Raw genomic sequence first — 17,061 nt, 5'->3', positions numbered from 1 at the left:
CTCGGCATCGCTAGAAGCGACATTTTCAATGTTGCCGTGCCGCAGTGCTTCACCCGCCTATCATCCGCAGTAGTGCACACAGTAAGTTTTTTCGCAGGGCTGATGCAATTTGGGAAACCTAAAACCACATCTCCATGTATGCTCTTTTAAAGACACTTACCGTGAGGAGCTCTCGTCTCGTATCCCGTATTTTCGAACGTGAACGAGCATTTCATCAGTTCCTACGTGCTGAGAAAATCAAGCAAGTACTTACTCAGTGAGGCTGGTGATTCATAACGGTAACAGAGTGCCTTCTTTCAAAGCTGCCAGTGCCTTTCCCGATATCGGCCCTCGCAACAAGACATGATCCCAATAGCGCTTACACCGTTTCACATTCACACTTGTCAGCAGAAATAACCGCCGGCCGTGAAAAGTGCTTCGGTTGAGGGAGTACAGATTGAATCCATCTGTACGCCCTCAGGAAAAAAAAAAAAAACGCAGCTGAAATGGCTCAAAATACGCGACCTCGTTTCGTGTTGTGTAATCCACAAGCTGTATTTCTTTTTTCTTAAATGTTCCTAGCATTGCAAGGTTTTCGCTCCGTCTGCGACAGACTTCACCACTAAGATTACCCCTCCCCCTGTCACGCGCCCTTGAAAACTCAATAATTAAAAAGAAAGGTGGCATTTAAACGTAACCGAATTCTCACGTTAGGTGAATTGCAAGAGCCAGCATTTTTGGACGCTGAGGTGACGTCACTGCTGTCATGCCTCCTGCGAGGCTCTTTCCGCCTGAGCATAACGCGTCTTTGTAAGTAGAGAGTGATAGCAGAGCGGAGAAACGGTCCTGGGGTCCGGTACCCGCTACGCCTGCGCATGCGCACAACCAGATTTCTCTGCCTCTGCGCACGCGCAGTGGCGCCGGTCGCCTACCGGGGGCCGCACCGGGACCGGTTCACCGCTCTGCTGCCATAACTCTCTAAGGTTTCGAACCCTCGGATCCGAAGCGAGTGTTATCCAGCCGGCCTGGCAGCGTTGTGCCGCGAGGGGCCACTGGTCTTCCTGGGGAGGCAGAGGGAGTTAAGCGTGGATGCGACAGCCGTCAGCCCTACGAAGCACCTTTATTTTGTTCTGGAAAATAAAGATGGTCTGAGAGGCAGAGGGAAATAAAGATGTCAGGATAGAGGGGGAGTGAGGCAAGCAGCGTCTTCTGCCCGAGTCGCTAGATGTCAGTTCGTGGCGTGTACCGCTGTGTTCGGCCCTGTCCCCGGAGCACGAAGCGGCATTGTAGCCTCAGGGACCGCTGACGGCTGTCTGACTGCCTTATACACGATCGTTATGTGAACTGTAACGAAAAGAAAAGAAACAGAAGAGAAGGGAAAAAAAAGGAAAGGGGCGAGAAACAAAATGAGCGGTGGCTTATCTCGACGAGGTATCATTGTTTGGCGCCCTTTTCCCCCATCCCCACACGCGTCCGTGTTCGAGCTAAGGCAGCTGATATCTCTAGCGAAAATTGCGAGCAGAGGAACAAGACCGCAGAACGGGCCACATCACTTCGCTTCAGCGAAGACAACCGGTATGACACATCGTCTTTACCCACAAATGCCACCCACAAGCTCGTGCCGCGTCGCTGTACTGCGGACACGTTGCACTTTATGTATACGCGCCAATCGGCCTTGTCAACTTCAAATACCTACCACCTCAAACACATTCACCGCGAGTCCAGAACGACCGCGGAGAGCAGGTATATAGGTGAATTTCCTTAAGACAGCGTCACGTCCAGCCCCATTGCAAGTCCGGCCTTGATCACTGCTCCACCTAAGCCCCGGCACGCAGACCTCGCGCTCGAGGTAAGCAAATCCATTCATTGGTCGCCAGACGGTTCCGGAACAGACGCACAGGCCAAACCGAAACTGTGCGGCTACTGAGGGCATTTCTGTGCAAAGTAACTAGGCGTTTTTCCACGCACCATCTATCGAACAAACAAACAAAAAACGATACTCCCAACCTAGGTGTGTTCTCCAAGGCCCATTCAGTTGCCGGGAGAAAGAATGCAGGGTATGTCAAGCTAAGAGTTAAGGCGGGCCCCACTAAGAATGTCATAGCAGCGCTTCTTGCGAGCGGTAGCTGTGCCTTGGGAAACGTGTTTTGTAGCTGTTGTAGATTACATACTACGGTCCCGTAAAAATACCACGAATCGCCATCACGATAGCGGCGAATACGCTGCATGTTTCGTTTGTCCATGGCAAAGCGGTTATACGCCCATATATCTCGCTACTTTGACACCAACAGTTAGCACAGACGTTTCGGCGAGAAAACTGGGCTATTATGTTTGACTAATACCCATGACAACTGACAAAACCTGCCGATGATTTTCTCAGCCCAAGTGAAGAGAAATTACGCGGCACGCACTAACAGTGTATTTTGCGGGATCCGCGAAAGGCACGGGGAACCAATGCCCCGTACTTCATCCGCTGGACGGTGATTCGTGGTTCTTGTCTCGGGCCTGGGTCGTGACGCTCCCTGCCGCCTCGCGCGTGGCGAGCCTCGCATCTGCCAGAGTCGCGCCAGGAGCGGCGACTCTTCAGTGCCACTCTTCGGCGGCGTCATGATTGCAGCTCGACGGGACTCGCTTCCGGCTATGGTCTCGGGGGCCGCTTCATGGCCCGACACCGACCCGGTAGCCTCTCAATTTTCCACGCTAAACCTGCCCCGCGCTCCTTGCATGCGCAACGCGGGGTCGATACGTAGGCGTCTATTTTCGGAGCGCGTGGCGCGGAGCTGCGGCTTGGGGCGAGCGGGACAACGAAACAAACGACGGCAGCGGCCGAGGACACAGCGCACGCAGCTATTCCTTCCGGCCAGGAAGTGCCACCGCTGTTCACCGCTCCTGCTGCTCGTATGTGTACACGCGGGCCGCCGCGCAAACAAAGCGGCCCGGGAGAATGGGGCGAAAACACCGAAACTACACACGCGCTACGCAGCGAGGACCGCGAGTCGAATGACGCGCATTCAAAAGACGCCAAGTGCTGCGACAACGGATATCACGCACTGCGCAGCAGCTACCTCCGGAAGAGCAGTGCGAAGCTCTCCGCAAGGCGATTAGCTGGATGTCGTCCGCTACACCGCTGGCGGTGGAAAGTCGTCGATTTAGAATGCGCACGCCATCAAGAAATTGCGCCAGCAAAGCTTTCTCTCGAGCTCCCCACACGTACAGTGCAACGCAGTCAACAGGCCAGAATTTGCGCGTTGCAGTGTAGGTGACGGTGAGCCTCGAGGTATACTCGCGGTGTATGCACCTCTCGTTCCTACGCTATACGCGGGGGAAACGAGCGTCATTCTCGTCCTGGAAGTGTCCGTGTTGTGCATGCGAAATCAATGCGCATATACGGCGCCGTTCCCGCAGCTGCCGCGAACGCTCTCAACGTACATGCCCACAGTCCCGTCCGGCCTGGTGGCTGGCGCGGCGCCCATCCAGTGACTCAGCTGAGCCCACGTACGAAAGTGCTACAGTAAGCTATCGAGTATTCATGCTCAGTTTCCTCCTTTCCTTTTTTTAACTATTAAAGCTATGTCGTAGTCACAGAAGGGTGAAAACACGGTAAGGATGAAACAAACAAACAGAACAGAGACCATACATTTAGGATGAAAGGTTGCGTTGAGAGGGAGTGAGTTGCGGAACTGAGATGCAGTGGCGAGGGTCTCACACAATAATTAGGCATTAATTAAACCGCAAACAGTGGGCTATAGCATCAACCAAACCCCGACGCACGGCAGGAACAACCTGGTAAGAACAAGGCAGCGATGACCGTAACAAGGGCAGCAATACACAATGGTGGCAATGCACACGATCGCAACTCCTTGCAATTCACCTACCAAACTACAGGCGTTCATGGCATACATCGTTGCCGGGGCCGCCTACGATGCCTGCTGCAAGAAGACGATACAAACACACGATTTTGTGCAGGTACGGCCAAATAATCCATGAACGGATTGAGCTTGGCAAAATGAGTGCTATATACGCAGTCGTCTCCCCCCCCCCTCCTGTCCCTCTCTTTGGAGTAAAAGTTAAAGCAAAAAAATTTCACATGACAGGTTGGAGCAACGGGCCAGAACGTCCGGCATTGGACCTTCTGCCCCGCTGAACCATGCACTTTATTTACGTATTGGTTCATACACAGTTCAGCCTCGAAGGGCTATTGCCGGTTGGGGAGATGGGGACAAACACAGTAAAGCAAGTACGCGAAACACTGATTATTCGCCGCAGTCATAGAAGGACGCACACAAATCGCCAGCACAGAACAAACGGGGCACGTGGTAGAGAACACAGGCAGTTCAAAAGACGTGAATAGGTACAATAATAAAACAACAAGGAAAGAAAGGGAAGTGCACAAGGAAAAAAATAAACTATATGGTCACAGCCCATTTTGAGGTGAAGTAACCGATACAGTGACCCAGGATAGAAAATTTGAATGTTCAATTGGTCGAGGAAGGTAAGGTGGCGGTCTTTCTGAGTATCTATCTACTCCAAGTTTATGATAAAGCTGCGTATTACGCCTACTATCACGCTGATTTGTTAAAGACGGCTTGGCAAGTCGTAACGGCGTACTTACTTAACAAGGAACCAAACCGAATAACAATACACAGCAGAAATTTTAACAACTTTACCTCCACGCAGCCACGTAAGAAAAAGACGCGTGAGACAGCTGCGTAGCCACTAACTTTCAGGTTTGCGCCACTTTAATTTTTTAAACAATAATTAGCCGTCATGGTGTCTGAAAAAGAGAATGGATTCGTACCCGCTGCGGTGGCTCAGTGGCTAAGGCGTTGCGCTGCTGAGCACGAGGTCGCGGGTTCGATTCCCGGCCGCGGCGGGCCGCTTTTCTGATGGAGGCGAAAAGCAAAAACGCCCGTTGTGTGAGATCCCCAGGTGGTCAAAATTAATCCAGAGCCCTCCACTACGGCGCGCCTCATCGTTTGCGTTGCGTCGGCGCGTTAAATCCTACAATCAACCAATCAAGAATGGATTCGTAGTGCTTGCCAAGCTTATGTCTAGCATCCTGCCTTTCCGCATATCTTGATACTCGTACGATGCTTAAAATGTTTCGGAGGCGCTTACGTATATTTACTTCTGCGTAACATGTACTTAACATGTAACATGTACTTCTCAATGAAACAGCGAAGTCTGTCTGAGGCAAGGGCAGTGGGGAATATAAATTCGCGATGAAACAGTAAGTAAAGCCATATTCAAGAAACAGGACCCGACATTTCACATCGGACTTTTTCCTGAACCTTCCGTTCGAAGCGCGACGTTTCGGAATGTTACATATTCGACTTGCTTTTAACCACTACAGGCGTCGCTGTACCACGCGCTGCTGGAAAGGTCCGCCCAAACAAAATACACGAAAGGCCTTCGCAATCCTGCTTAGCCCTGGCTCTTGAACCGACTGCCCGGCCATTGGCGCTAAACGTGAACAACATTTAGAAGGACCACGAAAAGGCCAAGTAAGTTCTGGTCACTGCGCCGCATGTTTCGTAACAAAAACAGAAAGAGCCAAATACAAGAAAGCGAGAGAGAAAGACGGAACAAGATTAGCAGTACCATCACCAGAACACGAGAAACAAAAGGGAAATATGGCTTTTATTTATTATTTAAAATATACAACTGCGGGTATACACGTGAACAACACTACACTGCAAGTGCTTACTTGCTTCGCCCCCTCATTTCTCGTTGGCTTCGCTGTGCGCGCTACGCTCTTTCTCCCTTCTCTACTTTGTTCCACCTCTCACATGACATGGAGTATGCAGGTAAGATACCCTGAACATACGTAGCCAACAACGGCAACCAGACACTCTGCAAGTAGCTGCAAATTATATATATATATATATATATATATATATATATATATATATATATATATATATATATATATATATATATATATATATATATAGAACGCGGCTATTCGTTTTGGCTTAACGTGGCGTAGCTGCAGCATGCTCGGCTTCTGCGTGCCTACCGAGAAGCTAAGGCGTAACAAAAGCGCATTACAAAAAAGACACACACACACACACATGCCCTCCTTAGCTCCCCGCACGCCGTTCAACAACTGCCGCTGATTCTGCCTTCACACTAATTCACTCGCTCCGTACTGTATGTTGGCACACGGGCTTTGAAAAAAAAAAATAATAATAATAATAAAAAAAAAACGAACGGGAAGGGCAAGGAGACCAGCCGCAGCTGCGCCGCGTGTAGCCGAAACGAATATCTCCAGTACTCCGTGAACAGACAAACACAGCCAGAATGAAAATGACAAACAAAAACAACAACATGGCGCACCAGCGTGTGTTTCACAGTATAGGCGACAAGAGGAGCAAAGTTCTCGCCCTCCCACCCCTCCCCTCTTGTCGCCTGTATAGTCGCAGCAGGATGAACACTTGGCAGAAGTATGAACACGAGCCGCGAAGAACACAAACAAGAGGGGAAACGCACAACGCAGTCGCAACGCAAAACACAGCACACACAAACAACAGAGACGTACGCGCACGCAGACCCAGTTGGCATCTGTTTTTGTCGTCTGCACGGACGATAGCTACTTTCCCTAGCCCGCTGCCCAAGCGACGCTAGCACAGGGACCCTCGTCGTCAAAAAGCAAACGAACAGAATGACAACACGTCGTAGACGACGGCAACGCGTGTGGGAAGGGTGAATAAACGGTGGAGAAAACGAATCTTACCCACAGACTGGCTAATTCCTACGTGCCGTACGGTAGTGTGCTAAGTGTTTGGCTCGGGAACTCGTGCGGTAGAAAAAGCGGAAACCCTTTTTGTAGCGTTCCTTTTTCTTTACCGCAGGACAGCACAGCGTCTCAGTCGAAGTTTGAACCACGAGAGGACATGGAAGGAACTAAGAAATAGCGGGGCGGCTGAATTTTATCAAATCCCAAGTACTTCGGGACAGATAAGCGTTATAACTGTTCTATGTGACAAAAGAAAATACGAAACAAAACACGGAAACCTCAGCTAACTGCGAAATCGCATGCCAATACGCAAACACACACACAGACACACACACACTAAAAATAATGTTGCTGTGACTCGTATCAGTCGGAAATACAGCTGCAAAAACATTACGAAAACCTCCTCTAGACGGAGCCTTCGAGAATTGCTACTCGGTTTGCTAGCCGGTAAACACGAGATAGAATCGTTAAACTTTGCGAGGCATTGTTCAGGAAACTCAATAGGGAAAACGAAAGACAGCGAGAAGATCGATGAAATAGCGAAGAATGTTTGCTTGTTAACGAACCGACTGCCTCGCATTCCAGCCCTGCGATGCTGGCAAGAAGGAGAGTGGTTAACACATGTGCCTGGCGTGCAATCGACCTTGCCGTAAGTGCGAAAGTCTCGCCGTTGATGTTGACACCCTGTTTGGAAAAGCTCGTTTCAATACCAAAAATATCGCTCCAGGGCAACGACCCGCTTTGTCTTCAACTACCCTCGGCGCTTAGCGTACTCTAGAAATGACTAACCAGATTCAGAATAACGGACCTGAGCACTTCCTGGCCCAACGGGAACGAAGCAGTGCGTAATTCGCAGAACTACGACTGCGAAGTCCCTACAATTCGTTGGGGCAGTAAAGCGCTTGAGCTTCCAAAACTCGCTACTGCTCCAACATAAGACCACAACTGTTGTGCCTGAATAGATAAGGATGACGCACGGATATGAATTGCTCCTCAGTTGTTTTTTCCTTGCACAAGGACGAGGCAGCAGCGTTTTGTAATTAATGTTGCATTCTGTTCACCGCTGCATCACAGCGCCATTTTAACGAGAGAGCTAACGAGGGCCTAACAAGGCCTACCAAGTTGAGCGCGACGGGACACAATTCACTGAGCTTTCTTCCCACTACGCCTGCACAATGTTTCCTTTTCACGAAAAGGGAGAACAATTAAGCGAACAGCGCATAATTATTAAGAGTGTTTTCAAGTGGAATTTGGTCGGATATACAAGAGGCGGAAAGTCAGGAAGGCAGAACAGAACACCGCTGAACAGTTTCGTAAGAAGCGCCCTGCAGAAGCATCGCTTTCTGGACTCAGTCGCGTCACTACTTTCTTTAATCTGTGTGAAATAGCACCATTATGGCAACCTAATAGTAGCGGACCGCGACAGCTGCCATTGGAGGGAGCGCCCATAACGAACTCCGAAAATTCCTGAACAACTTGCCAGGGATGTGCCACCTTGCAAGCCAACACCTTTTAAGTCGTTCACAAGCCGGTCAGAAACGCCGCTTTCCTAGATGGCAGATCCCCGGCAATTTCCTGACGAAATCCCGGACCCTAGAATGGCGCAACGTCCGGCCACACGAGAGGCAAATCACCGTGGCAAGTTAGCAGATTTGACGAGTAACGATGCCCGACGTATGATTCGACTAAAAAATTTGGCCACCGCTGTGACATCACGCAATGCAAGACATCATTTTCGCACTGCGCTACGTCCTTGCAGAGGGCACATTTTTCGAGTCAGTACGTACACTTTGGGCCTCGCCAGTGGTCTCTACCTTGCTCCTCTTACCGCAATGATTAACCACCCAGGCACGTTACGGGGGATAAGACTCATTTGTAAGCGTGTACTCGGCACCCTATCGACGCCACTAGTTGCGCGCACCAGAAGGCCTACCACCAAGTCCTGCATGAACGCGCACCGACTAGTACCACCTTTCGGCGGACCACAACAAAAACCGCGCTACAGAGCTGCAAGCCGCGTGAAGAGGGCGAGGGCGACAACAGGGAAAGTTTTGATCTGTTTAGCAGCTTTACTCGACCAAATAACCTATCCGAACGAAGCAAAACTAGCGCATTCGTAGCAGCTGAATTGAGACCAGTCGGAAAAGCTGTGCTCCGAGGGTGGTAGTTTCCGCCAGTGCCTTCATGGCATCAAGGTAGAGCTGCATCGACAAGGTTCATTTTGATCCACGTGTGACTCAATTGTGATAAAACTACCAAGATAATTAAAAACCGAAAAAAAAAAGAACATGCTACTGCCGGCGTTCTGGTGGACGTATTACTGTCCCCCTGCCCTTCAGCTTTTCTTCTTGCCGATAGCGTCACGAAGACTGCCCTCGCAATTTGTTCTCACCTTGTGCCTGCGTTCCAGCCTTCGAAACCAGAGTATCAAAACGGAGCTGTTTTAAGGTCTACCCGATGCTCTAGTGTGTGTCTAGTGCTTATCTATCCTTATCTAAACCGCGCGCAATAGCCCGCTGAGGCAGTGTTCGGGAAAGGCATAAAAACCGGCTCGCAAGTGTTTTGCGCCACCGGTATTCTATCCCCGATGAACGAGCGGACAGGCAATTAAACGTAGAAGCTTCACGACCTCCCAAGTTTCCTCAGAGGAGTAAAGTGACGCATACACACACACACCAATAACTACGTGTTTTCAATCGCGCAGCCTATCTGGTACAAAATAGTCTCCAGAGCCCTGACGGGAACTACGAAGACACATCCGTACGAAGAGTTATTAGGCAGGAACGAACGACGTTGAAAGATAAAGGCAGAGTCCGTCAAAGCATTCACGGACTCTGATAGAGGTCTGGCGGAATTATTAATTTTCATACGACATTCAAGAAAGCTGCCTGAGGCTGTTTGTCAGACAAACTCCAACTGCCTACTTGAGAAATAAAAAGAGGATGCCGAACTATTGTAAACTATAAGCAATATGCAGGAACAATTCGTCTGCATTCTGAACAAGCTTTGGTGCCCCTTAAGATTTTCAGAACCGGGAGCAATTGAAAAACAAAACACACACACACACACACACAAGCACACACACACGCGCGCGAGCGCGGGCTAATTGATTTAGGCCGAACGTAGCGGCCGGAAAGGCGAGTTTAATATTTACACGAAGGAGAGGCGTTCGAAAGCTGTCTTGAAATTCTTTGGCAGGCGCGGAACGGCGACAGTTGTATAGGAAACATGGCAGCCACCACAATCAAGAGGGCAGTGGCAGCACAAAAGGATATATATATAATATAATATATCATATATTTAACGAATGGTGCGAAAACTCGCATGCTAACACGTATACCACTGCCTTCAAAAGCAGGCAAGCCCCAAACAATGCGGCGGCTATTTCTCATCGAGTAGAGCAGGCTCCAGGCGGTGATAACACTATTCTCGCCTTCATCCTGTCATTTTTTTTTTGTTCTCCCTAACGACAGCTTTCGTTCGACGGCTGCACAAAGTTAGAACGCCGCGCGTTACGCTGAGAGAATCGTTACAGCAGTCGTCCTAAGTTAAGGTGTCTCGATGCCAGGTCGGGCGGTGGACATCGATGCACCCTATCCTCGGTAGCACACTATTTCTGATGCGTCAGCGCCGCGCGCGGAGCGAGAGTTCCTTACACTCCTAGACGCCACTTGCGCACTCGACTGCGATGTTTGGCATCGCACGAATGTTTCCACCCCCGGCAGTGCTCCGCTAGAAGGCAACCAGAGCGAAGCGATAGTTCGAATGCTACGTGGCGTCCACCGTGCGCGCTTTGCGAATTTTTCTGCAACATATTTTGTCAGGCAAACGTCGACACAATGGGAGAGATGCAGGGTTCTCGGATAGGAAATGAATAATGAGAGAAGGCATAGTAGACAGCCTGCGAGATATCCGTCGCACCGCGTCGCTTCCTTCATCTAAGCGCACCTACTGTCAGACATAGGAGTTCGCAAGCGTAATCGAGGTCCCTGCGTCAGGTAATGTATAGATGTCCCTTATCATGCGGGTTTCACAATACGAAATGTCACTACAGCTGTCGTATTGTAAAGCTAGTCATCCCAACTTTGTGGCGCTAGGTGTCACACTGTGAAGGACCGCTTCTGTAGGCACTCCAAGGCATGATGATCGACTTTTTCAGAGCTTCTGGAGTGCTAAAGCTGGAACGTATAACATCAGTTTGAAATAAAATCAGCCATCTTTATTTTTGTTTTGCGTTTACTTGTTGACGTACATAAAAAGGGATGCATTTTAGTTTCGTGACCAACAGTTATCTAAAAAAAAATATCGCCAAAAGAAAGATGGTTCTTCAAGGCTGGCCCTTCACAATGTGACACCCAGCGAAAGCTTCAGATCTCTTCAAATCGGACAATCAACACTCGGCTGGTGCACTATAATTACTGGATATCCTAAATTTCATGGAAAATCGGACAGCAGAGCAGACATCAGGCACAATTCAAGTGACAAGCATCCAACACATCTGCAAAAGACAGCCGTTCTTTGCAGAAGGTTTTGCCGCAAAGGGCCATCCAGTTCCCCCAATGACATCATGAAATACAAATGGGAGTGGACAGCCCTTGTTTTCTGTCTCGCCGTAACATGCGAAGCCCAAATGCGCGCAATTGGGAAAGCCCGCCCGCACAATACACTCGAATTAGCGCACAGAAGTCCGAATAAAAAAATTACACTTTTAATAATAAGTAACCTATTGCAACAGAGAACGGTAGTAAAATGTACTCGAGGTCCGACTTCGAGAATCATCGCTACTGTGAGACACCAGCAGGGGCGAAAAGCCCGTGGAAAGATACAGCCGCGCTCTGCGGGAACGAACTCGCTATGTTTATCACCCACGGCTACAGGGCATTTTTTTCGTATCCTTGAGAACCGTCGCACTTTGCCATGCGCGCGTCGTACGAAACCCGAATGGCAAGATGCGCGATTTGGGAGGACAACACGTACACACACACAGATGGGGTCCATGCGCGGCCAGCGCTCAGAGCGTGATGCCGACACTGCGACCGTACTCACCGAGCGCGGGCGCGGCAGGCGACTGAGCGGCCACGACAGATGAGGTGGAGCCCGGCTTGGAGCCCACGAAGGACGACTCCATCCACACCGCGGGTCTGGCAGCCCCGTTCGAGGGCCCGGAAGCAGACGGCACACCGATGTCACTGAGCACCGATGAGCAAACAGCGGACGAGTGGTCCTCGTGTTCCACGTTCCAACCACCACCGTCGCCGTAGATTCCCTGCACGTACGAGTAGCGGTCCCGGGGAATGCACGGCGAAGCCGACTGGTGCCGGTGAGGCTCCTGCTGCTCTTGCTGGCTGCCGGGCTCGAAGGCCGAGGGCGTAATCCACGCGCCTCCGGGAGACACAGGTCGGCTGCCGGCCGACGAGAGTGGGGTCGTGGTGCCGGTGCTCGGCGCTGCGCGCCAGCCGAGGTACGGCTGCCGCATGGAGCGGTAGGACCAGGCGGCGGCAGGCGCGCTGCTAACGCTGCCCCAGCGACTCAGGGAGCCGTCGTGCGAGCCAGGGCTGGAGGTGAGAGACTCACGCGACGCATGCCAACATCGCCAGTCGGGAGCAGTGACTCGCTTGGGGATGACCAGGTTGCGGCTTTCGGGAGTCGTTGCAGCCAGGCTAGCGGTGGAAGGCGTGCGGCTACCCAGCCCTTGCCAGCTGGGCCGGCCTCCGGCCGCCGACGACGTGGAGTCGCGTCGCGCTCGCAAGAATCCCGTCTCGGCGGCCGTCTGCTTGGCACGGCGCGTGTACCACTCGGGCAGCTCGAGCTTCTGCAGGGAGCGCTCGATGCGAAGCTCGTGTTCGGACTTGGTTCGTTGGTCGTCGCCCAGCAGCGGGCAGCCTACGGTGCCGTCCTCGAGGAAGCGGTCCATGCTGCGAGTTCGGTTCAGGTACGCGTCGTCTGCTCCGTCGTAGGGCTCCTCTTCTTCGGGGGCGCCTTCACGCTGGTACGGAGGGGCAGCGGCTTTCACCTGGCGACAGCAGAGTGTGTCCACGTCGGTCTCGAGGTAGCCGAGGCTCCTGCTGCGGCGGCGCTCATCGTGCGCGGCCGGGCCGCAGCGACGTCGGGCGTAACGGCTGCGCGTCTGCTCTACGAGCCGGTTGAACTTATCGGGATGCACGGCCGGCGCCGGACTCCGGGGCGGCAGGACTGCGGCGGTGGTCGGTTCCGTCGTCGCTGCTGGCTGCCGTGGCGCATGCTGCGGCTCCGTCGGAGGAGGCGGCCATCGATCGTGGAGCCTGCGGCTGCGCCAAGCGTCCGCCTCCAGCGCCGCTAGGTCCGGCGAGCTCTTGGCCAGACTCTCGCGCGCCGCCTGCGCGCTAGCTCGAAAACCTAGCAGCCGCTCGGCCGATTCGTCGGCTGTCGCACTTGCAACAGCGTCGTTTGCACGCTTCAGCTGCTCCTGCTGTCGCTGCAGATTTTCGAAGAATCGCCGCCGCGACGAGACGAGGCGGCCAGTAGCGGGCGACATGTGTGGTTCAGGCAGTTGCACTTGTGGCTTGGGGAGCGTCTGCGCGAGCCGGCGGGCCGTGGCGTAGCCCGTGATGCGCTCGAGATGCTCGGCCGGGTCGAGCGGAGACCGAGACCGCGGCGGGGGCACCGGCTTGGGCGGCCGCAGGAGAGGCTGCGGCGTTGCTTGCGGCTGCTGATGCTTTTGCGTTTGCGGGAAAGGCGGCGGCTTGCGATGGCAGACATGGCCGGCTCCTCCGTTGACAGGAAGCGTGGCTGGTCGTTTGTTGTTGCAGTGACCATTGCTAATGTTGGGCGTTGTTATGGGCGGTCCATCGCAGTCATCAGAGTCTGGAATGTTGTCGACGATAACGGCATTGCTCTTTACCGGGGTCCGAACAACGCGCACACGGTCTTCCAGAAGCACCGGGGACGGCGTCGAACTTGTCGGGGGCGAACTGTCCGCTCGGCTGGGAAGCACGTCCGAATGAACGTGAAATGAGCGTTGCTCGCACGGCTGAGGCTCTCGCTCCAAAAGGGGGGAGACGGCACCTGCTCCGTGATGGCCGTTGGCGTGTTCCCCGGCAGATTTCCTCAGATGTAGAGACGAAAACTCCTTGTAGCGCACGGGTGTGGGCAGGCGGACGTCGGAGCGAGCAGACGATGATCCAACTCTATACACCGGCGAGGAAGAGACAGAGACGATGTCGTCACTTGGCTGGCTTCGCGCGTGCCTTGCCCGGTCGACGGCGTCTTCGGAACCGCCGACCGAGCAGGCAGTACGCACAACTACGTCCAGGTCTGGTGGTGGGACGAACTGCTTGCAGCCGGCGTAAATCTCACGCGATGCCTCCGCGCTGGCCGTGGTTGCAGCTTTGGCCGTGGCGACGGCGAGTGCGAGAAACGGATCCCGGGACTGCGCCCGCACCGAAGCGAGCGCGGACGCGCGAGTGGGCTCTGCCGTGCTCCCGCCGCGGGATCGCGCGACGGCGCGCGATGTTGCTGTTGCGCTAACTGTTCCCGCTCGCTGTTTTTGGTGGCGCGCGGACTGCGGGCTCTCAAAGTGAACACTCACATCTTCCTCCTCGAGAAACCTCCTGCCGATGTCGTCGTCTCCTTCCTCCTCGTCTTCCAAATCACAGGATGTGCCTTCGTCGTCAAACTCGACGATGGGATGCTGCGGCGACTTGTGCTGCTTCCAGCGATGATACTCGCTCGGCTGACAGGCGTCGTTGGCCGCACTGGAGGCGATGGCTGAGTTCACGCTGCTGCCGACATTCCTTACTCCGCCGCCGGCGCTCTCTTTCTTCGGCTTCCCACTTTCCCGCGTCGCCGATTGGCGCCTCGGAGCGGCCGCTTCCGGTTGGCGTTTCCGCACTACGTCCACAGATGGCAGCACCCTACGCGCCGGCAGCGGTGGCGCACTCTCCTCGGCCGCCGGCTCATCGGCTCGGCTAGCGCGCGCTGGCGGCTGCGGCGGCGTCGTCTGCTCTCGAAGCAGCGTCTTCTCGGCGTCGCCGCTGTTCCCCAAGGGCGTGCATCGTTCCGTTGTTTCAGTGCTGCTGGTTTCGCTCCACGATGTTTGGTTCACGTTGTTGAGCTTGGCTATTCGTGTTCCGTTCCTGTAGTACTCGTAACTGTCCTCGCGGCGGACGCTTTGCGACACGCATACCTCTGTCTGCACAAAGCTCAACGTCGAGTCGCCGTCTCGGTACGTGCCGTTCATGTTTCTGCTTCTCCGCTCTTCAGCCAGTCCTGCGCGGCTTTCTGTTCGAGGCCCGGGAGGCGAATGCGTGCCGTTTATGCTGCCGCCACCGCCGCTGTCGACGAAACATCTCTGGTCCGGCGAGCGGCCGTGGCCCTTACGCGAGCTGGAGCTATCGATCGCTGACTCCCAGCTCAGACTGCTGGGGGGCGAGATGTCGCTCGAACTCGAAGTACTGTCTCCATCTAAATAACCCGAGTCATCCAGGTCACCCTCGGCGTTGTTCTGTTGATCATCTCCATGGTAACTCGCCGAGTTTCGATTTCGACCCTGCCCGCTCGAGTAGTCATCCTCGTCGCTACCAGATGACGCCGAGGAGAGGTCCTTGAAGGTGACGTGCCGTACAATAGATGGCGCGCTGTGTCGTATCTCCGGCGCGAGCGCGCTTTTGCGGATCGTGACGTTTCGACCGCCGGGTACGTCCTTGCTCTCTGGTTTCGGAAGCGTACGGCCGCCGGCTCTCACCTGGTTGTTGTGGTGGTCAGCTGTTGATAATCCTCCCCCGCCGCTGACAGAGGCGCGGCGTGCCGCGGGCTCGAACGAACGACTGTCAATCTTGGCCGTACGTCCAGCGTTGTCGCGCCGTTCGACGTCGTAATCCTGCGCCGTGTCACTCACAATACGCGAACGTCCGTTCAGGGGCTTTGACTTGGGCAGTCGGTCGGGGGATGGAGGCACAAAAACTACACCATTCGGGCATTTGTCGCTGGCGTCGATGATGACTGTAGCAACTACATCGCGACGATCATTCGATGCGGCCGACGGGGTCGCGACGTAATCCGCGGGCGTAGATAAGTTGCTGCCGCACTTGGTACGTTGTTCGGAGTGGTCGATGTGCTTACTGCTGCCACAGGCGACGAAGCCGTTGGCAGCGGCTCGGTTCAGTTCGACCACGGAGCCACACTCGGACGGGTAGGACCACCAGCTCCCCGAGTCGGAATCCTCTTCGCCGAGGGAAGAGGCCGACTCCAGCCTGGTGGCGTCGCTGCTGCCACCGCTGTAGTCTTCTTCCGGCGCTGCTGCTGCCAGGCAGGCGACGCCGGGGGCGCACGGGACGTGCGACTCCCAGCGCGGCACGTCCTGCTGCGTCATGACGTCGCAGCCGAAGCGACCGTCGTGCACCGAAGCATCACGGGAAAAGTGCGCCGTCGGCAGCTGTAGCAGTGTCGTCGCGCGCTATCCGGCCTTCACCTTGTTTTCCGGCACTTTGGCGACGACGGCGCAGCCGCGCGCACAGCTGCGCGCCTGTAGACCACCGCCGCAGGAGAGGCACAAGCGCGTGGCTCGCGCGTGCCGGCACCGCCGCGACTGCACTGCCGGAGTCGTCTCTGCGCGGGCGCTACTGGGAAGAAGAACCGACGGCGAGCGAGCCGAGAGGCCGTCCGCTGCGAACGCCGGCCTGTGTCGCTCTGTGCGGAGAAGCCCCGAGCGGGCCTGCGAGTGCGGAGGCCCACTCGTGCGGCGAAGCCGGCTTCCGGAAAGGGTCTGCCGCTGTTTGCTCCGCTTTTCTTCTCAGTGGCTGGCCGGCCGCTGGCTTCCCGCTCTCCTCATTGTTCGCCCTTCTTGTACGCGCCCCTCTCCCCGCGCCAGCTGGCCCCCCTTTCCGCGCTGCGCAGGCTGACCCTCCCGGCGTCCCCACGTTTCGAACCCGGCCCGATGCGCGCGTAATTCACACTTTTCTTTTCCTGCTCTTTTCCATTGCCACGGCGGAACTCGTCGTGGCGGCGGGCAGGACTCCAGCTTCAATAAATTGGAGCTGGGGTTCTCACACCCAGCCAGATGCACGCGCACCCGATCGTCAAGGCCGAAGCGGCTTTAGAAACTCATGGGTCCACACCCGCTTTTTCTGTCTTTTCTGTTGTATGCAGCCTCACTTCGCACCGGGCGGAAGTAGGGGAACGGCATGGAGCCCGGGGGCCTTGCGTTCGGGAGGGTTCCAGAGAGAGCGGCACGTGGCCTGCTGTTGTCCCGGTTGTTTCAAACCCTGCTATTTCTCGTTTCACTTTTTGTCCCATTTCATAAGAGTCCCCAGCGGCCCCGCGCTTTGCCTCCGTTTTTTTTTTTTTCGGTGTGCAGGCAGCTCCCG

General features: G+C 54.4%; 1 protein-coding gene across 1 annotated transcript; it reads right to left on the bottom strand.

The window, feature by feature from the left end:
* Positions 1-1,080: 1,080 nt before the first annotated feature.
* LOC144142012 (uncharacterized) lies at positions 1,081-16,367 on the bottom strand. Its single transcript, XM_077673444.1, has 2 exons — positions 11,765-16,367; positions 1,081-1,323 (listed from the first exon to the last, which is right to left on the bottom strand). Exons 1-2 carry the CDS (start codon positions 16,065-16,067, stop codon positions 1,208-1,210), a joined length of 4,419 nt encoding a protein of 1,472 aa, XP_077529570.1. The 5' UTR covers positions 16,068-16,367; the 3' UTR covers positions 1,081-1,207.
* Positions 16,368-17,061: the final 694 nt, after the last annotated feature.

This window comes from Haemaphysalis longicornis, unplaced genomic scaffold, assembly GCF_048455015.1.
Source record: "Haemaphysalis longicornis isolate Haplotype H1 unplaced genomic scaffold, Haemaphysalis longicornis Haplotype H1 scaffold_1, whole genome shotgun sequence".
Taxonomy (NCBI): Eukaryota; Metazoa; Arthropoda; class Arachnida; order Ixodida; family Ixodidae; genus Haemaphysalis; species Haemaphysalis longicornis.
The sequence above is the reverse complement of the archived record's forward strand: the minus strand, read 5'-3'. Positions and strand labels throughout refer to the sequence as shown.